The sequence below is a fragment of the Lathamus discolor genome, chromosome 1 (assembly GCF_037157495.1).
Source record: "Lathamus discolor isolate bLatDis1 chromosome 1, bLatDis1.hap1, whole genome shotgun sequence".
Classification (NCBI taxonomy): domain Eukaryota; kingdom Metazoa; phylum Chordata; class Aves; order Psittaciformes; family Psittacidae; genus Lathamus; species Lathamus discolor.
Genome location: NC_088884.1, coordinates 3,870,388 through 3,896,933, shown reverse-complemented (window position 1 = coordinate 3,896,933; position 26,546 = coordinate 3,870,388). Strand labels below are relative to the sequence as shown.

Below are 26,546 nucleotides of genomic sequence, written 5' to 3'. Positions count from 1 at the left end.
AGGGAAGCTATCAAGTACTACCTCAGGTTGAGGGACCTCTGCAGACACCTCTGGGGTTGCTCATGGACTTCGTCTGATTCACTCATCCAGCTCCTCATGCCTGCTGAGACTTGAAACCATACTCATCTCCACCATCGCCAGCCCCTAAAATCCCCCACTCCCCAACCACCTCCATTACTCACCCCTCCACCAGCTGCCTGGCTCTCCCCAGGACCTTTTCCCTCAGTGGTACCCAGAAATGCCCTCCCTTCCACAGCAAGCATATGAAATACATAGGAAGCCAAAAAAACAATGGATGAATCAGCTTGGAGGCTGCCTTCCAGCAGATAAGAGGGATGCTTCACACAGCACCTTAGCTTGGAGCTGAGCAGAAGGCTGCTTCAGCTCCAGGGGCATCCTTGCATCCATGATTTCCACTGGTTTCTGCTGACCCTGGCTATGAACGAGCAATAGGGATATTTGGTGAGCTCAGAGCCAGTCCATGTACCATGTGTGCATCCGTGGTGGGGTGGGAAGCTCCTCTGTCCGCTGCACTGAGATGGGAAGGTAATCCATGTCTGTCCATCTCTGGGAAGAGCTCTTGCTACTAGTGGATAGCTGAGATTTTAGAAAGGAAAAGTTATCTTTCCCAGAGGCTATAAGAGGATGCGGGGAGCTAAATCCTGTTAGCCCTGTTGCTCACTGCATCCACTGCTGCGCTTGTTGGAATGGGCATGCAGCTGGCAGAGAGTCCTATCACTAAGCTCACTTCACTGCCATGGGCTGGATCGTGCAGTTTATTTAGTCCCATCCCACTGGTTCAAACGCCTTGAACTGAACATGCTGCCACATTCTGTAGGGATGCTGGGGAGGGACTCTTCGTCAGGGACTGTAGTGACAGGACAAGGGGTAACGGGTTAAAACTTAAACAGGGGAAGTTTAGATTGGATCTAAGGAGGAAATTCTTTCCTGTTAGGGTGGTGAGGCACTGGAATGGGTTGCCCAGGGAGGTTGTGAGTGCTCCATCCCTGGCAGTGTTCAAGGCCAGGATGGATGAAGCCTTGTGTGGGATGGTTTAGTGTGAGGTGTCCCTGCCCATGGCAGGGGGGTTGGAACTGGATGATCTTGAGGTCCTTTCCAACCCAAACCATTCTATGATTCTGTCCCAGAAGAGATGGCAACAAGAAAATCACTCAAGTGCCATCATCTGGCCTCTGCTTGAGAAAGCAGCTGGGCAAAACTGCTTCGATGCATCCAGATTTGTAGCAGCTATAACATTTTGCCAGAGTAAATACAATATGCTTATTTATAAATCCCTGCAGGAGCATCTCTGGCTGCCACATGGGGAAAGCAGGCTGGGAACACCTCACTGGGGCTTTGCCATCTCCATCTGCCGGGTTGGGCACACTGAAGCTGTTGGATTTGCCTGTTTCCCTCATGTAGGCAAATGTTCCATGTGTGGTCCTGCATGAAACACATAGAATCATAGAATAGTTCGGGTTGGAAAGGACCTGGAGATCATCCAGTTCCAACCCCCCTGCCATGGGCAGGGACACCTCACACTAAACCATCCCACCCCAGGCTTCATCCAACCTGGCCTTGAACACTGCCAGGGATGGAGCACTCACAACCTCACTGGGCAACCCATTCCAGTGCCTCACCACCCTAACAGGAAAGAATTTCCTCCTTATCTCCAACCTAAACTTCCCCTGTTTAACGTTACCCCTTGTCCTGTCACTGCAGTCCCTGATGAAGAGTCCCTCCCCAGCATCCCTATAGGCCCCCTTCAGGTACTGGAAGGCTGCTATGAGGTCTCCACGCAGCCTTCTCTTCTCCAGGCTGAACAGCCCCAACTTCCTCAGCCTGTCTTCATACGGGAGGTGCTCCAGTCCCCTGATCATCCTCGTGGCCTCCTCTGGACTTGTTCCAGCAGTTCCATGTCCTTTTTATGTTGAGGACACCAGAACTGCACACAATGCTCCAGGTGAGGTCTCACAAGAGCAGAGCAGAGGGGCAGGATCACCTCCTTCGCCCTGCTGGTCACGCTCCTTTGGATGCAGCCCAGGATACGGTTGGCTTTCTGGGCTGCGAGCGCACACTGCAGCCGGCTCATGTTCATTTTCTCATCTGTCTGTCTGTGGCCCTGCCAAGCTGATCTTCAGGCTGGGTGTCCAGGGGGAGTGCACATCTCTTAATCTCAGCCTGCAGGGACAGGCTTTTTCCTGGGAAATGAGGCTCAAAGGCTTGAGAGTCCTTCCTGAGCCTCATAGGAGGTTCTACTGGGAATCTGCAGTCTTCAGTTAAATGTGGATCCATACAATGAATAGCTATATATACAATATCCATTAACCTAGCTGCTTTATCTTGCCACGAGCTATTAGAAGACAGGAATGTTCAGTTTATTGGAAAGCAAACATCTCTATTTTCACATGTTATGCATTGCTATTGCATGGTTATCAAAGAAGCTGGAAAACCTGGAGACTTGGAAAACAATTCTCCCTCCTGATTCTTCATCCAAATATTGTTGAGGAAGAATGAATCGTGGATCTTTGCGCCTCTACATCATCTTCTGTCTGATCTTTAGTGCCTTTTCTTGATTTAAAGGGCTAAAGTCGTTGTTGGCAACTCCTAGAGCAAAACCCAGTGTGGATAAAGAGAAGGGCCCCTGAACTAAAGCTCTGAGATAGGAGGAAGCTCTGTTGAAAGCTTATGAGTATCTCAGATCAGATATGGAGGAATTAATAACACTTTAAGCTGGGGTAAGAGAGTTAACACTGACTTAACTGCTGAAAGGATTTGTGCTGCGCCTGTGTGATCTCACACCACTCAGGACATTTGATGGGAATACTTTTTCACGTGCCATAATAATACCAATGAGATTAATATTTTCAGATCCCAGGTGCCAGGTCTCCTACCATGAATTAATGTTTGCTCTCTAAGTATCACATTGGCTTCTGGAAAGCACTTAGGATGTAAATTTGCTCTCCTTTTCTGACAACTTACACAGCTGTGTGTCTTTTGCCAGGTACATTATCTGAATCTAATCTCTTTCTGAATAACTTGCAGGGACTGTAGTGACAGGACAAGGGGTAACGGGTTAAAACTGAAACAGGGGAAGTTTAGATTGGATCTAAGGAGGAAATTCTTTCCTGTGAGGGTGGTGAGGCACTGGAATGGGTTGCCCAGGGAGGTTGTGAGTGCTCCATCCCTGGCGGTGTTCAAGGCCAGGTTGGATGAAGCCTGGGGTGGGATGGTTTAGTGTGAGGTGTCCCTGCCCATGGCAGGGGGGTTGGAACTGGATGATCTTAAGGTCCTTTCCAACCCTAACTATTCTGTGATTCTATGTTTTCTTAGTTCAGTAAATCACAGAACCCCAGACTGGTTTGTGTTGGAAGGGACCTTAAAGCTCATCCAGCTCCAACCCCTGCCACAGGCAGGGACCCCTTCCACTGGAGCAGCTTGCTCCAAGCCCCTGTGTCCAACCTGGCCTTGAGCACTGCCAGGGATGGGGCAGCCACAGCTTCTCTGGACACCCTGTGCCAGCGCCTCAGCACCCTCACAGGGAAGAGCTGCTTCCTTATATCTAATCTAAATCCACCTTCTGTCAGGTTAAAGCCATTCCCACTTGTCCTATCCCTACAGGCCCTTGTAAATGAAGACTTGTTTTAACAAACTGCCACATGTGCAAATGGTCAGCACTAAATTACTCCTGGGGCTTTGAGATCTTGCTCTGCATGTTCAGAGCACTGGACTGGGACTGACATCAGTTTACAAAGTCACCTCAGTGCCACCGTATCCAACCCAATAAAGCAAAAATAGAATTATCTTCATTTTACTGAGCACGGCGACGTAAGGCTAAAAAGCACAGTATAAACTCCTTCGGTGTTGGAATTTGTTATCTTACACTGCAGAACTTTACGAAGGATTGAGGGAGTTCGAACAGCACGAACACAGTAAGAACTGAAGGAGAGAAACCTTTGGTTCTGAGCAGAGTGAGCTGGAAAACAGGGCTTCTCGTGCACAGGAAATGTTGTTATTTCAAACTGTGCTTTCAGTCTGAATCAGAACAAAAGGCCATGAGCTTCCAAATTCCCCCTGAGAAGGAAACTCTGAGAACGCTGGTGTGTAAATGCTGGAGCAGCGCCTTTGTGATACCCATCTCCTGCAACCTGATGAGCAAAATCAGCCTTCTCATCAGCATGTCGCACGGCCTCCACCTGATTTCCTGGTCGTGAAGGTTTGCTGGGGGTGGAGGTTTCCTGAGGATAACTATGGTAATTGCCCCCAGGAGCTTCTCTAAGCATAGCTGGGGTCTGAGCATTGATCTGGAGCCCTTATCCTTACGGGTTGCACAATTGATACACAACTGGGTCCTGGCCATACATCATTTGCCCAAGGAAGTGGTGAATGCTCCATCCCTGGCAGTGTTCAAGGCCAGGTTGGATGAAGCCTTGGGTGAGATGGTTTAGTGTGAGGTGTCCCTGCCCATGGCAGGGGGTTGGAACTGGATGATCTCAAGGTCCTTTCCAACCCTAACCATTCTATGATTCTATGATCAAGTGGCTGAAAGGGCTGTTTTAGGAGGATGGGGAAGGTGGAGGCTGTTGGCAGGGTAGAAGAACCAGTTTCTTTTCTTGCAAAAGGCCCAAGCCATTTATGCAGCAGCACCTTGCCCTGCAGCCATGGGCTGCACCTTCCTCCCACATGGACCTCCCCACTGTTGGGATGACACCTCCAGAGTCTCTCTGTAGAAAGGGTCATAGTGGGTATGCATATGAATGCCACAGCTTTAAAAATGACATCTCGTTAGGGAATATCTTCCCTGAATTTCTTGGTTGCTCCAAGCCCCTGTGTCCAACCTGGCCTTGAGCACTGCCAGGGATGGGGCAGCCACAGCTTCTCTGGGCACCCTGTGCCAGCGCCTCAGCACCCTCACAGGGAAGAGCTTCTGCCTTATTCTAACCTAAATCTCCCGTTTAAGTTTGAACCTGTGCCCCCTTGTCCTATCACTACAGTCCCCGATGAAGATCACAGCAGATACCTATCTTTAGGCAACCAGATCGATCTGTAGGTGTTTCCATGTGAGCTGCTGTCTGAGCAACCAGTAGTGTCAATGGAATCAATGGCTGATGCTGTCCATGCGGTCTAGAATACTACCCAGCCCGGGTGAACATCTGCATGTGATGGCTGAATGTCTCTAGACTCCTCTTATCTCCACTGTGATGGGACCAGCTCACATGGAGACACCTGTATGAAGGCACATTGGATGATGCATTGCATTGTGTAGGCTGGTTCTTATAATGCATACCTCTGGAAAACCACATTTTCTCACACTTGTGTTCCTGGCCGTGGGATAGGAGTATGTGTATTTCCACCCCTTGGGGATGGTTAGGGTTAAGGGAGCTCCGCTGCTCTTAGATTGTAAATATTGCTTCCATTACCTACTTTGGAGATACTGTTTGCCAGAGATCCTCTTGCCTAAGTGTTTTTAGTTAGCATTTTAAAGGTTAGCTGCGATCCTACATGTATGAAGTGAGCTTTAGCACAGCTCTTTAGAATAAACCTTCCTGGGACACGTTCCTAAGTTTTTAATACCTTTTGTAATGGAAAATAAATCATGCCTTTTTCAAGATCAATAACAGGAAGAACAAGCTGCCTTTCAAACACCCAGAACAGTTTATTGTTAGAGTTTTTTAGCTGTTCCATGCTGAGAAAATCAGTCGACAAACTAAAATATCAACCACATCTGCTGCAAAATTAGCGAGAGCGGCCCTGGGAAAAGCACAACAGCGCTGGTGCCCCTTTGGCCACAGCCTCTCGCAGTGGTGGCCTCTTGCTCCCAGGCTGGGTCCCTCTGATTTCTACTTGCTCTCTGCTTGTTGCGTTGAAGGCTTAAGCCTCCGATGCAAGCATTTCCCTTAAGGACCCGCAAGGCCTATTGAGAGGTAAAGTACGGCTCAGCAGAGTTACAGCTTCCTGATGAAGTACAAATACAGCTCCCATGCTGGAGGTGACCTGGGCTCAGACTCCCTATATACACATTAATAGCTAGGAAAACTAAACCCCACAATAGTTGCCCGTTCTGTAACCTGCTATTCCTTACCGATCCCTTACCAGCAGAGTGTGGCCCTTCATTCCCAAGAAACAAAGATAAATGTGGAGAGAAAGCCCCTGGTGAGGAATGGAAAAGCCACTGGAGCATCAGGAGCCATACAACTCTGCTCTTGTTCCCTGCATAAAAATGTGCATGCTAGGAGTAAGTAAGTGAAATATTAGCATTGTCCAGTGAAATGCCCTGAGCAGGACGAGTGATGGCAGACTAGCTGCAATGCTTAACAGAGGTATGTTAGCAATAAGTAATGGGCATTGATTGAATGAATCAAGAGAGCTCACTACCACTGCTTGCAGCCTTCAAAGCAGCCGAGAGGTGTGAAAACCTATCGTCTATCATGTAAATACAGATTGTTGTTTGCTCCCATACAAACTAACAGCATGTAATACACTGTTACACATCCATCTTTATAAAGATATATAGTACAAACAAATCTTATTCCAGCAGGAATAACAGAAAAAGCCATGGGAAGTATAAATATCAAGGCTTCAAAAGGAGAATAATTCAACAGGAATACAAACCAATAAAACACTTACACATACACTCTGTCACAAAATAGGAAACTACACGAAGATCCCATGCCTCCTGAATTATAAGGAAGGGATTCATCTCATTTTGCTTTTGTCATATGCCAGGTAAAAATATATAACTAATCTACTCAATATGTATATCATTGAGGGTCAATGCAGGGAATCAGGTGCCTTTAGACCGTAAGTCATTTGGCCTGTGTATGTATCTATAGCTGTATACCTGTGTGTATATATATATGTAGCCAGTAAGACTTTCCAGTTCAGTAAGAATTTCAACTTATGTGCAGAGGGTAAATGGGTTTAATAGCCTTTCCCAAGAGGATATCCAGTGACAGAAGGAGAGAAGAGTGACTGCATTTGACCCATCCGGTAGGGATGGGACAGGGACACATCAGGTGTCCAGCATCTCTTTTTGTGCAGAAGATGGTGTGTGGGCTGTATTGATGGTGCCATCACCTAACATGCTTGGGTAAATGGTCCATATGTAAGCCTGGTCGCTTGGGAAAGGCTGCAGTTATATTAGCAACACATCTGTTATATGGTAGGAGGAGGGGAGTGGTTTTGGGAAGCAGTTTCAGACAGGGCTCTTTCCCCATCTGTCAGTGATGGGAAGGACACACACACACCCCCCAGTGCTCTGTAGGTGGAAAGTCCCTCTGTCGCCATAAGAATTAAGCTGTAATATTTTCTGCCTCCTTCACATGGTGGAATATGAATGTCCAGGCTTCTTCCTTGTTTGCCAGGGCTGGTCTTGGAGCCTCTGATACAATCTGGTGTCTTCTGTGTCAAGTCATCAGTTTCATGAGTTTGGATCTGAGCTCTGCAATCTGAACTCTATAGCAGGAAAAAGACTTTACTAAAGCTGGGAAGAAGCACATTTTCTGTGGTTCCTTCTATATTTACTATGCGAAACCACACAGTGCTTTTCTCAGAAGACACCACTTAGGATCTCAGTTACTATTTCATCTAGTATCAGCTATTTTATCACTTGTTCCACCACTGAACCAGTGAAATGTAGGCTATTCTTAACAATTTCCCACCTATCACATTCCCAGAAACCCTACAGTGGCCCAGGCAATCTGCACCATGGTTGACCATCTTCACTAAAACATGTTTCAAACTGTTGTCTACACTTTCTATGGCTTTATCTTATCTTGAACTGGAATAAGAACACTGCAAATGTGGTTTCACAACACTCCCCTCCTCCTTTTCAAGCAAAATCCCCATTCAACTCAGAAGCAGACCCCACTACTAATTAATAGGGAACATGAAAAGTAGTAGGAATGAGGATTACCAAAGAACTCCCAAATGTCAAATAGGGACATCTTGTATTAAGTAGGCTGGGGAGTCTGTGAAAAGGAACAGCCTTGGTGTGTCTCAGTGTAGTAATAGAAACAGTGAGGAGGCTAAAATAAATCTGAGGCACAAAGCTGTCATGACACGACTGAGAAATCAGGGGGATGAAGGAAGAAAAACTACATGGTCGTGATGGCAGATGCTCCACCAGCTTTCCCACAGGTTAGCCAGGGAGAACAAGACTGATCGATTGTGTAAGCTATCTGAAACCAGCTGATTTGCATGATTAACCTTAATTTCCCCACGGCAATCTGAGCTGCCATTCTCAGTTCCACATTGGCAGGGACCGAGCATGCTCTTCTGATTTCAAAAGCTCTGATTCTCCTTTTCTTGTGCCAGTATTTAGTATCTGAACCAGACAACCCAAAATCAAGGGTCATTTATTTAACATCAAAGAAGGTATCCAGAAATCTAAGCGGTGCACCAGTGAGATGGCTGATCCGGGTGGTAGCTCTTCCACTCCTAGGGAATTTCATTTTAGATTTCACATTTTCCTGGTTCCATCCCACTTACTGTATTCTCTGCTTGGTGAGTCACATGAAGACAGCAGGAATGATAGGCAGAACAAAAAAGATAGCTGTTGAAACAGAAAATCAACATGCTTAGCACCCAGTGTCTCTGCCCATGGCAGGGGGATTGGAACTGGGTGATCTTAAGGTCCTTTCCAACTCAAACTATTCTGTGACTCTGATTCTATGGTGTTACCTTATTGCATTTAATCCAACTGGGAGAAACACGGAAGACCTGGGATAGGATCTCATCTTGCTCCTATGCCCAGAGGCAAGAGTTCTTCCATATTGCTCCATTGCTTTGCTCCCTGGGACAAACAGGACCCAGCCAGATGGGTTTTGGCAACTAGAGATTGCCCGCAGCCAAATAACCAGGGTCTACTGATGCTGCGCTCTCTGGCATAGTTTGCAATATTCCTCCTTCTCTTCCTTTATCCCCCTCCATTATTCCTCCTTATTATACTGTGCAGTACAGTTGTCATCAGACTCCAGCTGGAATCAAGAGCCCTTGTACAAAGTCTTGAGTATATGCGCAATATGAGACAATTCTATTTTAGCAGCTAATGGCTGAATAGAGGATGGGGAAGGGGGAGAAGAAAAATCTCTTCAGACTGATCTCAATGCAGCAGTTTAGCTGCGAGGAAATATTTTATTTGCCCATCTCTTTTTTTACTCCTTTGAAAATGTGAAAGAAAAACATCATTTAAATATTGACATTTTTTTCCCCAGCTGAAGTTATTCACTGAATTCACAAAAAGCCTCAGAGGAAGAATCTGAAAATTGCTTCATTTAAAAACTAGGCTTTAGTGTGATCTATTTTCTTTTACACAGAATCATAGAATTGTTAGGGTTATATCTCTTATAAGTCTTTGAAAACACCTTTATAGAAAGCTTTACTGCTTAAACAGTGTCTGTTTACACTTTCTTTACTGATTCCTCACCCAGTACATGGATGTAGATGTCTCTTGCAGTGTATTTATTAGCTCTTAGGGCTGAGATGGGTAGAACAGCCAATTGAAAGGCAAAGTAACTGCTCTGGGGGATGGAGTGAAGTTGAATCCTATTAACAAAATGCCATACCTGTCACTGGCAGTATCACAGATGAGGAAAAGGGTGGATGAGTAGAACCTGTGAAGAGAGAAAAATCCTTGAGTTTTGTATTGATTTGTTCTTCTGAAGAGCATCAAAGCAGTGATGATGACAGAGTCAGGCAAGAGCCAGCTCGCTCCAGCATGGAAGCAGTGGTGAGGGTAGAGACTGACAGCTCTTCTCCCTCTGCACAGAAGACTTAATAATTGCCATGTTTGTTTCCTGGCCATCAATAGATGTTTCCAGCCTGGATATCAATGTATGTGCTGACCTGATATCTGTTAATAATGGGCATGAAGTGAACTGTATCTTCCAGGGAATGGGATCCAGCTAAGGTCTTTATTTCATATGAGACTGGGGAGGATGCCTTTCAAGGCGCCAAGCTAAGATTTGAAAACATAGCTTCAAGCGGGACCTCTTTCTCCCTAGAATATAAGCCAAAAATTCCCTGGTGCAAGAAATTTGTGTTTCTCCCTTACCTATTTCATTATATTTTCCCCTTATCCTGAAAGGAATCTCTGAAGTTGAACTACTATGAGATCTGGACAGTTTTTTTCATGAGAGGCCCTATAAGAGATGTCTCTTGATAAATCTCTTACTGGTGAACGCTGGCAGAAGAATTGAGAAAGGGGAGGACATTCCTTACCCAGCTCCATTACAGACAACAATCACATCATAATAATGAGAAAGGCAACATTTTGGGGGTGTCAATATTTGATGCACTGATCACAAAGACCTGATCTTGCTCAGGTATGAATGTATTTTTGCAGGGAAATTGAATTCTTGTTCTATTGAATTAAAGGGCAATTTCATCATCCAGTCCTGTGTTCTTCATAAAACTAATTTTAAAATCTGAAGTATTTGCTACTTCTGACTGTTCAATAGGTTATGTCGTTTTCTAGGACTGGAATGTTGATGGGTTATTTCAATCATAGCAAGAATTGCCTTTATCCTGGTAGTACCAAGTGAAATGATCAATGGGGGAAAAATGAGTGTGGTGACCACTCAAAACCAAACAAGAAATTGTGACTGCTGTACCTGGAGCACCCTGAACCAGGCACTACAGGGAAAGAGATGGACCTAAGAAGGAAAGAAAGTCCTGGGTTAATGCTCAAATAGTGTGTCCACTGAGGAAGGTGATTCATTCTTACAGTTCCCTCTGTTGGTCATAAAGGCAGCCCATCTCAGATGGTGGCATCTACCCAGTACTTGTCAACAGTTCTGCAAGATTTATTTCCCCTCAAAGTCCCAAGTACTGGTGGAAAAACATCTTTTTCCACTCTTTGTTGATAGGAAATTCCTCTTGCATTGACCTTGCATTGGCTCCCACCTCTAAAACTCAGCCCATCGCACCCCCCTGCTTCAGAGGAGGTTGGAAGGGTAATGGAAGGCTGAGGACTGTAGAGGTGATGGGCATCTGGGTCCTTTCACCATCAATAGCTCTGCCTGACACCAAGAGAGAGCCCCAGACTGTCAATGCTATCATGGATACTTGGGAAATGGGTTCTGTTTGCTCTCTGCATATTGAACTTGTGCACTGTAGTTAGGAGAGATGCCTTCAGAAAAGGTAGATAGCTTGGGGGAAGTAGAGGCCATATAAAGGTCTGGTTTGGGGTTTGGGGTTTTTTTCCATTAATACACCTAAAGGCATAAAAGCAAGAGGCAGAGGTTCTGCAGCTTCACTTGAGAGGCTCCCCAAGCAGTGAAACTCAAGATGCCAGCCCACAATGGCATGTGTCCTGCTGACTTTGGGGCCATAAAGTATACAGTGCAATATTGCTGTCTCTTTGTTCAAAACAGGGCTTCTTGCTGTCTCTTTGTTCAAAACAGCATCCTGGGTGTTAAATTAAGAACCAGTTTAAACATTACTCAGGTGTAGCTATGAACTAGCTAAACTCTGGATCCCAAAGCACTAAGCAATCATGCTTAGATACACCTTTTGGAGTACCTTACTGTGAAGTAACAATAGACAATATAGCTCCCAGGATGAAGGAGAAAGAGAAAGGCTTATTCTCCTATTTTCTCCCCAGTATGTGACAGTGTGGCTCTATCTGCTCACAAATTCCTGCAGTTTTGCAGTTAGTATGAAAGGATGCCCATGACAAAGCAGGATGCAGCTGTATCATCCCTGGAGATGTCATCCTCATCAGTCAGAAATGCCACCTCCATCAGTGTCAGAGCCATGATGTCCCTGATTTCTCCATCCTAAACCCCAAGCAGGTTGTTCCTTACAACTGATGTGCTGAGCTGGAACAGGTCACGACATATATATGACGCCAAAGCAATCGTCTTACCTGGCTCAACAGTCTGTGGCAGCCACTCAGCGCTGTCATTGGTGCATCGCATGTCAAGGGCAGTCCAGCTGATTTTGCCGTTCACCTTCTTGCACTCACGAGTGCCAAAGGTGGGAGGTCGCTTGTCGTACCCGCTCTGGCATTTGAAATGTAAGACTTGTCCCACGTAATACTGTTTGTTCAGGCTTAAAGAGGCATGTGGAACAATCCTGGGAGGACCACAGAAATCTGGTGGGATCACAAGGCCGCACACTGTTAAAGCAGATAGATTTTTCCCTGCTGCTTTTGTTACTGAAACAATATGATTTGTGATCTTACAAAATATAGACTAGCAGGATATGTTAGGATACAGAATACTCATTTTCTTACACATCACTTGTCATTATTCTTACACTGCTTCCATGGAAATGGAAGTGTTACAGTGATGAATGGGCTCTTACCTTTCTGGTCAGATGCTGAAAGGTTTCCTTGCTTCTGGGGTGCAGGGGTCTTCTGTGGTTTTCTTTCTGGCTTCTGTGTAGCATCTAACTCCATTGTGGGGGCCGTTGACAATAAAACTTTCTCATCTGTGGGAGAGGTCATATTGCTGAATTACAGCAGGACCAGCAGCAGAGCAAAGCCACAGCACCCAAAGTTCTAGAGGCAGAATAGAGTTGCTACAAGTTCTAATTAGCAAAGATAAGCATAAAAGATCACTTGTTAGAGTGATGCCCAGATATGTCTTACGTAAAATCATTGGAAAACACCTCTAAAAGTGTAGGAAAAGGACAATCATCACTTACCAATGCATTCAAATTCCTTGTAGACCCAAGAAGCAACCTGCTCTATACTCTGACACTGAATTCCCAAATACTGCCCACTTCTTCTTGTGTATCCCTTGTCACATTCATAGTACAGTCTGGTCCTCAGTGGGTACATTTCAGCAGTAACATCAGCAAATTCGGTTGTTGGAAGAGCTGGGCATGCTTCTGCAAACAGAAAGCTGAAAGTCAGGACAGCCTGTGTATCTACCCTGTTCACTGAAGACTTCCCACATTCTTCTGTCTTATCAAGACCAGGTCATGCCCAGAGCTCAGCGAAAGAAGCCTAATTCTGCTTCTGGCCACAGGGCTGAAATCACAGCAGAGGGATGAAACTGGATGCCATGAATGGAACATGAAGGTAGCAAAGCATTGTTTCTGTGGTTGACTCTAAACCAAAGAGTGGCCCTGAAAGTCTGGTCAGACTGTTAGTTATTTTAAGCGAACATTTTCCATTTCAATTTTAGAAAAATCCCACTATCCAAAGACTCCTTCCCATTGGAGCTAGTTGTTGGCATTGATTTTCTAAATATAAATTTGTTCAGGCTACAGAAAAGCCCCTTGGGAGTGTCTCCACAAAGTGACAAGAAGCCTGTATTTGTTCACACTTCTTTAGTTAAGAGGGGCTGATTCAATTCCCTTGTGTTTCATCTAAAGGAGAAAGGATGCTGGAGCAGGGATGCTCTACAGCAGTTGAGAACAGTGGTAAAAGGCAACAGGTCTATCTGCCTGCTCCTGCTCCCCTGCATAAAGCAGGCTGTTGAGCCCTTCCTTTCTGAACCCAGGAAATGAGCAACATGAAACACTACCAACGTTTTCTTAATTAAGCTCTACATTCAGTGTAGGGAGGCATAATAAGGAAAACTAAGTCATTAAGACTTGCAATCATCTATAAGCAAACATTGGAGGGGGAAGCAGACTCTCAGTTTAGTCTGAGCACACCAAAGAGCAGCTTACTGTGAAAGAAGTTTGCAAACCTAAATATAACTTGTCCCAAAACAAGGACGTGAAGTGCTGTGTCATCAGCAAATCGCGTCTAAATATACTTCTCAGTCAGTTGTAATGAATTAAGTGAGATCATTTCAGTGCACTTGAAAAGCCCACTGAAGCTGAGCTGGAGACCCAGAAGTTGAGAAAGGCACTACTTAATGATTATTTAAGGCCTAAAGGCTGAGAAATTAAAAGATAAAGCAGGCTGGTTGCATTAGAGCTGGCATTTTGGATCTCTGGGTGCATGATCTGTGGCCCTTTCTGTTTATGCTTAATAGTAACAGCTATTATGAGTAGAAATTCTTGGTCATCATGTTTTCACATCTTCTACAGCCGTAATTAATGCAGCCTTAGCAACCAGCAAGAATGACTGCAAAATGGGCCTCGAATCCTTAACAGTTGTTCATCATTTTGGCATCTGCCCTTGACTTCTAAAGTGCCTTCTCCTCGAAAGCCTTGCCAACAGCAACCCAACCAGTGACTCCCAGACCCAGTCCTGCAATGACCTTTTCTTCCAGAAGACCAACCATGCTTCCAGAGCCACCCATCATTTTCTCACTTTGATACTTTCTGCCCTTTCTACTTTTCATTGCCTTCCTGCTTAGTAAAAGTCACAAAGTTTGAAGAAGGCAACAACTGTTAGCAGCTAAACAGCCAAGCTGTGTAAGGGGTATGTTAATCCCCTCGTATCTTGGTGTTATCAAAGGATTTGCCTTGTAAACTACATCAGACTGTGGCTTCTAGAGATGTGACTGTACCCGAAATAGTTAACCACATGGTTTACCACAGACTGTCGGGGTGATTAGAATTGAAGAGTTATCAGATTAGCACCACATTGAGATCATGTACTCTCACTTTCCCTGAAAGCTAAAAGCATGTTTCCCTCAAGACTTCAAAAGCCTCTTTGAAGCAGGCTGCAGATCTGAATCTCAGCACCAGGCACTCAAATCTACAACTCTTTGGTCTCTTCTTAAGAAAACCCACAGCATTGAGTCTATTCATCATAAAGGGCACCTGTTGTTTTAACCTATGAACAAATGAAGTTTGGGTTCTTCTGAACTTGCATGTCAGATAAGGATTGTGCAGTAGTGCAAGTGGGTGACAGTGAGCAACACCCATCAGGCTGGTGCTCTTGGATCAACTCATCCATGTTGCAGCTGGATCTCACGCAACACTTCTAGGATCCATCTTCGTCATTTCATTCACATCACGCAAATTCTCATCTTCTCACATCAAGTGAGACTGCAGTATCTACTTCTTTGGCCTTTACAACCATATTCCTGTCTCTGATCATCATTCAGAAAGATGGATTTCCTAGGTCTCATTGTGACCTTCTGCTTGCTTCCCTCTGTTAACTTCAAGCTGCTTCACTGTCAATATTTGATCCCATCTTAGAATCATAGAATCATAGAATAGTTAGGGTTGGAAAGGACCTCAAGATCATCCAGTTCCAACCCCTCTGCCATAGGCAGGGACACCTCTCACTAAACCATCCCACACAAGGCTTCATCCAACCTGGCCTTGAACACTGCCAGGGATGGAGCACTCACAACCTCCCTGGGCAACCCATTCCAGTGCCTCACCACCCTCACAGGAAAGAATTTCCTCCTTAGATCCAATCTAAACTTCCCCTGTTTAAGTTTTAACCCATTACCCCTTGTCCTGTCACTGCAGTCCCTGATGAAAAGTCCCTCCCCAGCATCCCTATAGGCCCCCTTCAGGTACTGGAAGGCTGCTCTGAGGTCCCCACGCAGCCTTCTCTTCTCCAGGCTGAACAGCCCCAACTTCCTCAGCCTGTCTTCATACGGGAGGTGCTCCAGTCCCCTGATCATCCTCGTGGCCTCCTCTGGACTTGTTCCAGCAGTTCCATGTCCTTTTTATGTTGAGGACACCAGAACTGCACACAGTGCTCCAGGTGAGGTCTCACAAGAGCAGAGCAGAGGGGCAGGATCACCTCCTTCGCCCTGCTGGTCACGCTCCTTTTGATGCAGCCCAGGATACGGTTGGCTTTCTGGGCTGCGAGCGCACACTGCAGCCAGCTCATGTTCATTTTCTCATCGACCAGCACCCCCAAGTCCCTCTCTGCAGGGCCACTCTGAATCTCTTCTTTGCCCAATCTGTAGCTGTGCCTGGGATTGCTCCAACCCAGGTGTAGGACCCTGCACTTGTCGTGGTTGAACTTCATAAGAATCACTTCAAGAATCTTCATAAGAATCTTCAAGAATCTTTCCCTTATCAACCATCATAACCTTTCAAACATTGGCTCCTCTTCCATGCTATACCTCCTCACCAATGCGTTTGATATTAAAATCAAAATACAAATATTAAAATCAAAATAAAAAATACTGGAATCAAAATAAAAAATATTAAAATCACCTTTGGGGTTTATTATAATATCACAGAATGGTTTGGGTTGAAAGGGACCTTTAAAGCTCATCCAGTCCAACCCTCCTGCAACGAGCAAGGAGATCTTCGACTAGATCAGATTGTCCAGAACCACATTGACCTGGCCTAGAACTTCAGGCAGTCCTTGTGCTCAAGGAAACTGCATGGTTTGTCCCTAAAACATCAACATCCCTGTTGTATGGATGACAAAAGAGCCAACAGACAAGAAGAAGCCAGGTGTCCATATTTCAGCTGAGATAGAGTTAATTATCTCCCTAGTAGCTGGTGCAGTGCTGTGTTTTGGATTTAGTCTGAGAACAGCGCTGATAACACCGATGTTTTTAGTTGTTGCTACGTAATGCTTACTTGAGGGGATTTAAGGCACGGACTTTGATTGTAAGTTGAAGACCTTTTTACTTCAGATTACGAAGATTATATACATTTTAGATTATGCCCCCACGCTCAGAGATACAATGTGATTGGTTAGTTGCTGCTGTTCACGTGCGCAATACAAGCTTTTAATAGGTTGCTCGGCCTTTTTAGCCATCTTCCTTTCGACCTTCTCCTCACTTCTCAGTTCGTTCTTCTACTTCTCGTTTTCGTCCCCTTTTGTTCCATTTCTTTCGCTCCACTTTTCTGGCTCGAGGTTAGTTCCCCACAGAGCTAAAATTACAGAGTCTGGCTCAAAGTTAGCTCCCCAAAGAATTAAGGTCACTCAGCATACTCTGACCAAGTTCAAACTCCTCTTCTCCTATACTCACTCTGATCAAGGACTTTTCAGTCTCATGCTCTGCCAGTGAGGAGGGGCACAAGAAGCCAACTACTGCTCAGTGACAGGCTGAGCAACAGGCAGCGGGTGGTTAGTGACTATAGTGTACATCACTTCTCTGCCTGGTATTTTATTCCTCTCTTTTTATTCATCATTATTGTTATTATTTTAATTCTTAAACCCATGAGTTTCACCTGTTTTCCAGTTCTCCTCCCCGTCCCACCATGGAGGGGAGTAAGCACACAGCTGCATGGTACTTATTTACCTGCTGGGGTTACAGCACAACACCAGGGAACTAGGGAACGGCAGTGTAGGCTTTCTGCTTGCCTAGATCTCTGACTTTTTGCATTTTTAGGGGACATTAACTTTGCTTTTTTTGCACCTTTTGGGGAATTTTTCAGTTTCTTTGAGTTGGTGACATGAAATCAAAATACTATAAAAGGCCAGCCCACATAGGTATAACCTGCCTCATCACCTCTGGTGGCACAGTTCTGCTCAGCCCAGCTTTCCACTGGATTCTGGATTCTACAGCTGCTCCAGGGCTACACTACCTCTAGTACTGGTTTAAAAGACTGCCATCACATCACCTTTAAACCTCTCCTCGTTTCTCCCCCTACATCCTCCAATTCTCCATCCCCATCACAAGATGCTGTGTGTCCCTATTTCCTTGTCTTCCAGCCCCAGTGCCCTCTGTCCTCCCTTTCCATAAGTTCCATCAGACCCCACCTACCATTCTCATCTCCTACACCCCCAAAGTTCCCTGTTACTCCATTTCTTTGCACTTAGAGGTACTAACATGATGTATTGAAATGGGCAAACAGAGAGGTTAGTGGAATTGCAGTCATGGGGTTTAGCACTGCTATGGGTTGCAGAATTGTTGGAACACATATGTCTCCTAAGGCAGCTGAGAATCCACATTTCTCTGCATATTAGTGGATTTTTGGTGCCTACAGCATTTATGGAACTGGTTTCAAATCCTGGATGTGAGACATGCCTTGGAATTAGAAGGACAGTACTGAATTCAAATGATAGACATCCATGAAACAAAAAAATTCAAAAGTACTTATTGCATCTCCTGGTGTGCTTCCAAAGTCAAGATCAGAAAGTTTTCTGAGCAAGCCTCGTCCTCTGAGCCACCATATAGGTGGGATTCCTGCTATTCCAGTGCTTGATGCCATTCGAGGTGTCTTAAGGCATCTGGGAATCCATATAAGCTGGCAGATATCAGATAGGAATTACTGGAGGCTGATGCCAGGCAGAATACCCTGCTAAATAAAGCTTAACTGTCTTTGGCTACCCTCAGCATCCATCTTTTGGCTGCTCTCAGCATCTAGCATCATTATGTAGGCTCAGGGGAAAGATACCCACTAGCTAAATCACCATCAGTTCTTACAGTGCTTGGGTTTCTTCCCTGAGGTTTCCCACTCAAATACGTTACTGACCCAACACAAAACTGCTCACAGTAGACGTACTGGATTAGGATTTATGAAGCTCTCCTGCGTATTTCTCTTCCATGTCTCAGTTGGCAAAGCACTGTTAGGCAAAGCACTGTTAGACAAAGCACTGTTAGACAAAGCATCAGAACAACATCCTTTGACCAGAAGAAGCACATGGAGAAAATGTATAACAGGTACTTTTAGTACTAGATAAACACAGACAGTGAGTCATGCAATGATAGTCTGAACTCGGAATTTCCTCTGTTCGTGGCTGTGTGTCACCAGAGCTGACATGATTATTCTGATGTCAAGTTAAAGCGTCAAGGTGTAAAAAAAGGACAATTTTCCCCTAAATACAAAGGCATTAAGATGGGGTCAGTAGGAAACCGGATGCTCTGCAGAGGTGGCTAAAAGCAGTGGAAGAAACCAGCCACTTCACAAACCTGCCCAGTCCAGAGATGAAGAGAACCTCTCCCCAGAGATACCAAGAAATGAAACCAAGCCAAAATGAAGACATCTCCTCAGATGTACCTGAGAAGCTAATTCAGCCCTGGGGGTTCATATGCTGTCTGAAACTACGTGCTCTCCAAACAGAGCACGTCTCTTGCAGACGAAACTGATTTGGGTGAAGAGAAGGAACTGATACCAGCAACTGGATTGAAATGGTAACAAACCTTTTCTAACTTCAAACCTTATTCCCAAAGGGTCTGTTAAGAAGCTCGCTACAGCTCTGCCTTCTTCTTTCCCTGCTAATGAATGTCGTTTATTACCTACATGGATTTGTAAGCTGGTAATAGATCCCAACTGTGGGGATGGGGTGCAGACCTCAAACTTATGGTAATTTGCCTCTGAGATTTTTAGCTATACTGTCAATTATACAGAGATTATCCCACAAAGTCATGGGAGTAATAATGAGTTTGCAGTGCCAAGGACAGAAATACACTGCAGATGAAGTTAGTAGGCACAAATTTTAATGCAAAAGGCAGCCTTATGGGGCAGGAAATGGGTCTTAATGTTCCTAGCAGTGGAGAAGAGGCACGTCCTATTCTAGGGACTAGCCAGTTCAATGCCTGCTGAGTTTGCTGTACTAGAAGATGGCTCTGTTGGAAAGACAGTGTAAAATAAACTGGAACATGAACCAGCAGGAGCTGTCCATTAACTCCTTGTAGGACCATAGAAAATTAGATAGGGGATAAATGCACTTACCTCTTGGCTCGCTCATGCTAACCAGCTGTTTACCACTGACCTAGACAGTGGAATCTAATGCAAAAATACTTCCATACACAGCAAGGCAGGATTTGGTTTGACTGTGGACTAATTTTTCTCACTCTAAGCATAACTTAACCTCAGAAACCTGCCTTCTTAGCTCCTTCTGTAACAAGTGAAACTGGGCAGACCTCTCTAGAGGACAGCAAACACCTAACTTAAGCTCTCCAAAGCAATGCTTCAGGGTGCTTCTCTCTTTTTATCAGCTACAGTGGTGGAAGGACACTCTTACATGCTCACATTGATAAGCAGTGTGGTTTAGCTAATGCACTGATAGCATTTTAAAGCTCACTTCACTGTGAGTTCCCAGCAAAGCAGCCTACAGATGCTGTTTCGTCTTCTGCTGACCCAGCTGTTTCTTGACTCCCCTCTTCTTAAACACATTCATCGCCCTTCATTTCCAACTCACTCCTGTTTTAAGGCATGGAGTGAATGCCACCCAGCCAACAAAAAGCAGATGTTTCAATTCTATGTGTAGTCACTAGAAAGACACAGGACATGACTCACAGCACCTTATCTGCAATCTGGTAGATCAACTGTGCCCTGAAAGTGCTATGTTCTTCCCCCTGGTTACAAAGGGGATCCACATGTCCAGCTTGATGGAGAAGATGGTGCAGACGGCTGAAGTTAAGCAAGATGAATCTCACGCCTTCCCTGGCAGGAGGCTGAGAACTTGGATTGAAAATGTGGAATTGGAGTATTAAAAAAGAGGGAGAATGTTTCCTAAGGCAGGGAGAAGGATGAGCACAGTGCAATGCATAGAAAAGGTATGAAGTGGAGAATGGGGAACATCTGCTTTTATTTCTGGATGTTTATACCCTTCTTAGTTCCGTGGTAAAGCCACAGAGCTCAAACTCTTTAAAGACAACCACTGTACATGGTATGGTAGCAGAACACAGAGTCTGGTTTTGAGAATATTGTACATGAAAGCCTTGTTTTGGAGTGTGACATTTGGGTTTTGAACAGGTTTGGTTACATTTGTGCTTTAATCTGTGACTTTGGCAACACCCGCCTCTTCGGTGTTTTCATCTGAAGAGAAAAACACATTCCTGAGAAAGAAAATCTGCTTTTTAAAACAGCAGCAGAAATTCAGATCCTTTTCTTTGGCTGGAACATCCTCAGCTTTGCCTTTTGTTGCATTGGAAGGGCCATAGAAAGTAACCGGACTGGCTGGCAAGCGCACGTCCCAGTCTTGGGTACCAGTGAGGAAAGTTATGGTGGGACTCTTGATTTCAAATGTGGCTTTAAGACTCATCTGATTTGACTTGTGGCCTTAGCATGGTCATCAAGCTTTTCGCTGGAGCTCTTATGAGTGGGCTGGAAATTATTTGTTAGTGTTGCTGATTTTCCTGACGCTGTAATGCATGAAGTGTTTTTCCAAATAGAGACGGCTGTATATACTTTACCTTTACAAATGGAGAGGATAAAAATAAAGCAGCAGATGACTGAGTGCTGCTACCCTGGCAGGGCTGAGGAACAGGTTGTCAAGTGAAGAAAGTCATGGAAGAACTTTGGAAATGTGAGATTTGGGGAAGCATCAGAGGAGATGGAGCAAAGACATGGTAAGGCAGGTTGTTCCAAGATTCAGGACCAGGGTCAGGAGATGGAAACCACGGGGAGAAAACGTACAAAAGCTGTGCTTTAGAGATGCAATTAATGTAATGGGAAAAACAGGAGAGACAAAGCTGAACAGGTTTGATACAAGGAAGAAGTTCTTTACTGTGAGGGTGGTGAGACACTGGAACAGATTGCCCAAAGAAGTGCTAAATGCTCCATCCCTGGCAGTGTTCAAGGCCAGGTTGGACAGAGCCTTGGGTGACATGGTTTAGTGCGAGGCGTCTCTGCCCTTGGCAGGGGGGTTGGAACTAAACAATCTTAAGGTCCCTTCTAACCCCAATTATTCTATGATTCTATGATCGAGGTAGAAAGCAGGGAGACCAATAATGCAACACTCTGAAGGCAAAAATCAAAGCAAAATCAAAGCCAGTGGCTTTCTAAGAGTAACTAAAGAGTGGATTTCCTTCTGTAATAAAAGGAAAGGGCTACCTCTGATGAGGTAGGGAGAAGATACCTCCATCTGCGGGCAGAAGCAGATACTGCAGGATCTCTGTCCATAACATCCTCAGCAGGATTACAACTTATTAACAATTTCTTTTTAATTGTAGCTGTATATTGGTCACTTTGCTGCTGAAGGCACTGTAGCTGGAAGGTTTATAAAGGTATTTGCTCTCTGGTTGACCTTAGGAGAAACACTTGTACGTGGTTGACAACTTTAATTTATTCCTCATTGCATTTCAAATCTATGGGAGCGAGCGCTCATATGCAAGTATAATGGGGAAGAAATTCCTCTCATTTAAATGGCTGAGATCTGGTACCCATCTTGTGTGAATTCAGCTGAACGAAATTCTTTCTTTTGTGAGTTTTAATCCCTTCCAGGTTTGACTTGCAAATCTATTTAGTGTATTCCTGTAAGACGAGGAGCAAGGTCGGAGGAGCATAAATCAGCTTTTATCTTGTATTTGACCCTCACCTAGCATACTTCAAGCCTCACTCATGCTTGCAGCTTCTAGGCACTGCTGCTGTGAAGAGTAAATGAGATAAATGTGATGCTTTTTCTGGGGAAATCAGCATTTCTCTTATCTTCTTTAGCACTAAGTTGTAGTTTAACTTATACTAAATAATCATCCCATGCCTTAGTTTCCCCGGCTATGTATTAGAAGACTTCTCCCTCTCAAAGCGTGTTGAGATCCAGCAGTGAAACTGTTCAGTAAAACAAAATCTTATTGTTTTCTATTCCCCCTCACTATATTTATTCCTGATAGTGCATTTTGCCATAAACCCTCTTCCAAACGGCCTCTACAGCAGGATCTGTTTACAAAACTGAACTTGCAGTGCTGAAAAGGCCAAGGCAAGAGAATACAAACAGCACTGTCTTTACTGAGGCATAGCTGATTTTTGACCAGTTTGACCTAGCCACTTTCCCTTTTCTTTGCTTAAGGCTGTTCCCAGGTCTCCTTGTTAATCCCCCAAAGGAATTCAACACAATGGGTCTTAGAGCCACAACACTTCAGGCATCTCTACAATGAAAAATATTGGTAGAAGTTGGTGTTTCTACCTTAGCATATTATTTGCGTGGAGAAATTAAAAGATATATATCTATGGATAAATACTATGTTTAAACATTGGGTGAGATGTTGAACATAAACACAGGAAGCTGAGGAAAGAAAATCTTACTGATACAGTGAAGAATGCAAAGCTATGCATTTATTCGCTCATCAGAGAATGAAATCACATTGAATAGCACAAAATGCAACTGCTCGGCCACCCCTCCATTTTTTTCCATAAACCAGAAAGATTTCTGATAAACGAGACTTGCCAGCAAGAAATCTCATGCATAGTAATATGGAAAGTGTGATATAGGGAACCTGACTCATCCCAGAACCGATCCTATTTACATAACTCTGGCTGAACGTCTTGCAGTAACACTCTCGCACGCAGCACTGAAACGCTTGCTGTGGGCACTGGCACTTTATTTGGCAATGAAAATGCCCCATGGAGGAGAAGGTACAGGGTTTACTGGCAAAATCCTTTACTGAGAATAAACTCACCTGCAGGTTAAATATTTATGGAGGTACTTCCTGCATTAATGAGTTTGGTTGCAGCAACACAATGTTCCCTTGAAATGCCCAGCCCCTAGGCTAGAGATGATCCATCAGAAGGTACAGTACCAGCACACCTGAGAACGTGCCTTAGGCTGCTCATACCTCTCAACCTGGGCATCATCATCAGATACAGAAGAATTACACATTGCAGAGGGATTTGACTAAATGACCTTCCAACCCAAACTGTTCTATGATTCTATGAGTCTATTAAACACCCACATTTATAGAGCACTGAGAATGTAAGATGTTTTTTCTTCCCCTTTGAACAAAGCAATTAAAACTCAAATACACTACTATAAAACCAGACCGTTTCTCAGAGCACACACTTGTCACAATAAATAAGCCAAATATAAGCAGTATCACAATTTATAAATGTGTAAAATTAAGCTGAATGAATTAGCTGCCTCCATTCACAGTTCATAGGCGCTGCTGGTTGGGAGGTGTGGCTGAGAGAATATTTGGTATCTGTAACACCCGTAGCAAACGTGGATGGCACCTTCTAAGAGCATTGCCATCAGTTTTACCTATAGTTACTGACATTTCAGTGCCTATTTTTGTATTTCCTAAGCTTACATGCAGAGTGAAAAAAACCCCACAAATTCAAAGAGCGACCTAAGGTGCACAAGGTTGCTTTGATCTGCCCACTGTTCCAATGGTGGGTTGGATGATACATGCATTACTCAGACAAAAAGCATTCTGTAGTGCTCTGGATTGTCTGTAGTCGATGGCTTGTGGGCACAAACCCCATTTCTCTCATTTCCTTAGAATAATAAATTCCTTAAGCTCTTAACATCCTTTCTTACCTGAAAGGAGTCAGGATGTTGCGAACATCATCCAGCAGCCACCACAAGAAAGCGAATCATATTCTCCCTCCCCAAAAGGCAGAAATAGTCTTTTTACCTGGCCTGTTCCCCTTGACGGATCCAAACAAGAGCCACATCAAAAGGCACTTGAGCTCCATGGGACTTGTTCACATCTTTTCTCTGCAACACTGACGATGGTGAAGTTTCTTAGAAGTGATGGGCTGCTGCCAGCCAAGCCAAGGAGCCTTCTAGTGCCTGGTTAGGCTGGTGGGGAGCATCACCACCCCGTGTGCACAGCAAGGACTTTGCTCTTTGGTCAGCAAATCGTCATTTCACTGGGCTGGCTCCGCAAGTGAGAATAAAGTCTGCTCTTTGTTCAGATATTAGCAGCTTTAATCCAGGAAATCAAACTTAATGCTCAGTGTGGTGGTGCGTGCTGTTGTGTGTAGGAAGTGGTTTGACACATCAGAGCTGCTGACTCCAGAGCTGTTCCACTACAGCTGAGGTCAGCAGAGGGGGGCAAGGTTTTAATGGGTTTGTGGATTATTACATGCTGGACGTTTACTTCTTTATAAATCTTCAAGGAATGAAGTCTTCCTAACAGGCATGCTAAGAAATAGATGTGATATGTTTTTAAATGCATCCATCAGTCATAGGCACAGACACAGAGGATGCTGGGTTAGTATCTCTGTTCAGAGACTCTCCTGTCCTCACTCTCAGCAGGGTTATGGCCCTGTGAAAGGCAGTTGACCCAAGGGAGACACAAAACAGACCTTTTTGAGGAGTGAATAATGTGATATCTACAGGGAGAAGCACCAATCTGCATCTTCCCCCCCAGCATGAGAAAAGGTGAGAAAAGGTTTAGCAGTGCTCATAAGAGCAGCAGACAGAAGAGATGCTACAGCCCTTGTTATCTCTCTCCTGATGAATCTCCCTTCACCCTTTTCATGAAAGCTTTTGTGCAGCTTCACTGATGCAAGTGACAAGTTCTCTTATAGGGTCCAACAAGGCTTTGGGCAAGAGATTATTGCCCAAACCCAAATGCATCAGGGCATAGAGAACCTGTAAGGCTTATGGAGAAACTGCTGTGGGTAAAATGCTTTGCTCACCCTGGGACTCCATGCTCCAAATCCCCTTCCATATTTAAAAGCATAACAGGAAACACTCATGCCAAAGTCCACTGAAGGACTTCAAGAGATTTGCTCTTGAAAATCCTGTCTGCAAGTCTTAGACCCCAATTCTTCACCTTTTTCCAAGGTATCTGGAGATGCACAACTGCATACGCAGAACTACAGCCCTCCGGGTTGGTAAAACATAGTTGTTATATTGCCCAGAAAGAAATCACAGACTTTTAAGCACAATTTCTCCTTCCCCTGTTAAACATGGAGCCTGTTCTTTGGAGGCGCATGGCTTTACTCCCCAGCATCCCCTTCTGTTTCCTGCTTCATCAATATTTAATTTTATAGCTATTTCCATGATGGAAACAGAGATGGGGGATGTTTTCTGCAGCCCTTCAGCTCAATCTGCCTCTCTCAGCTGTTCAAAATCCTGATGGTCAGTTAGTGATTGCAGACTCTGAGCACAGGGCAGCAGTTTGTACTAAACACACAGAATCTATGATCTTTAAGGTGCCTTCCAACCCAAATCATTCTATGATTCCATGAACTATCCACTACCTGAAGGGGCCTACAAGGATGCTGGAGAGGGACTCTTCATCAGGGACTGTAGTGACAGGACAAGGGGTGATGGGTTCAAACTGAAACAGGGGAAGTTCAGGTTAGATCTAAGGAAGAAGTTCTTTACTGTGAGGGTGCTGAGGCGCTGGCACAGGGTGCCCAGAGAAGTGGTGAATGCCCCATCCCTGGCAGTGTTCAAGGCCAGGTTGGATGGGACTTGGTGACATGGTCTATGGAGAGGCATCCCTTCCCATGGCAGGGGGGTTGGAACTGGATGACCTCAAGGGCCTTTCCAACCCAAACCATTCTAGGATTCTATGATTCTGTGAGGCACTGGAATGGGTTGCCCAGGGAGGTTGTGAGTGCTCCATCCCTGGCAGTGTTCAAGGCCAGGTTGGACGAAGCCTTGTGTGGGATGGTTTAGTGTGAGGTGTCCCTGCCCACGGCAGGGGGGTTGGAACTGCATGATCTTAAGGTCCTTTCCAACCCAAACTATTCTATGATGCTATGATTCTCAACAAGCTGAATTTGTCCTTTGCTAAGAAAAGGTCTTTTTTTGGCAGATGAGCTGAACATGCTCCCTCTTTCACAGCCATTTGCTTTCAAGCAGCAAACCGAAGAGTAAGTGGATAACAGCCACTAAGATTTGATTAGAAATGGCGAGGTTTTATCCCAGCAAGAACACACGATGTACCTGTCAGTTGTACTGGAAGGACCGGTGACCCCAGGTGGCTAATCGCTACAAGCACAGCTTTCATGAGAAAGACCTGAAACTTGGCATTTAGACCTTTGAAAGGTCAGAGGAGGGAAAAAAGCAGGTTACTGGTTGTGAGAGCAATTAGTTAGGTCAGCTCCGTGAAACAGGCCAGCCTGCTTAATGATACCAGGAA

General features: G+C 44.8%; 1 protein-coding gene across 4 annotated transcripts; it reads right to left on the bottom strand.

Annotated features, from left to right (window-relative positions):
• Window positions 1–5,636: 5,636 nt before the first annotated feature.
• LOC136010109 (interleukin-2 receptor subunit alpha-like) lies at window positions 5,637–24,428 on the bottom strand. 4 transcript variants are annotated; one of them, XM_065670820.1, is made up of 7 exons: window positions 24,078–24,428; window positions 12,652–12,837; window positions 12,310–12,435; window positions 11,870–12,121; window positions 9,567–9,614; window positions 8,491–8,554; window positions 5,637–7,455 (listed from the first exon to the last, which is right to left on the bottom strand). In XM_065670820.1, exons 1-6 carry the CDS (start codon window positions 24,136–24,138, stop codon window positions 8,511–8,513), a joined length of 717 nt encoding a protein of 238 aa, XP_065526892.1. In that variant the 5' UTR covers window positions 24,139–24,428; the 3' UTR covers window positions 5,637–7,455; window positions 8,491–8,510. The 4 variants fall into 4 exon arrangements, with proteins under 4 accessions (XP_065526892.1, XP_065526989.1, XP_065527075.1 ...); XM_065670917.1 differs by lacking the exon at window positions 8,491–8,554; XM_065671003.1 differs by lacking the exon at window positions 5,637–7,455 and having other exon boundaries at window positions 8,400–8,554; window positions 11,870–12,097.
• Window positions 24,429–26,546: the final 2,118 nt, after the last annotated feature.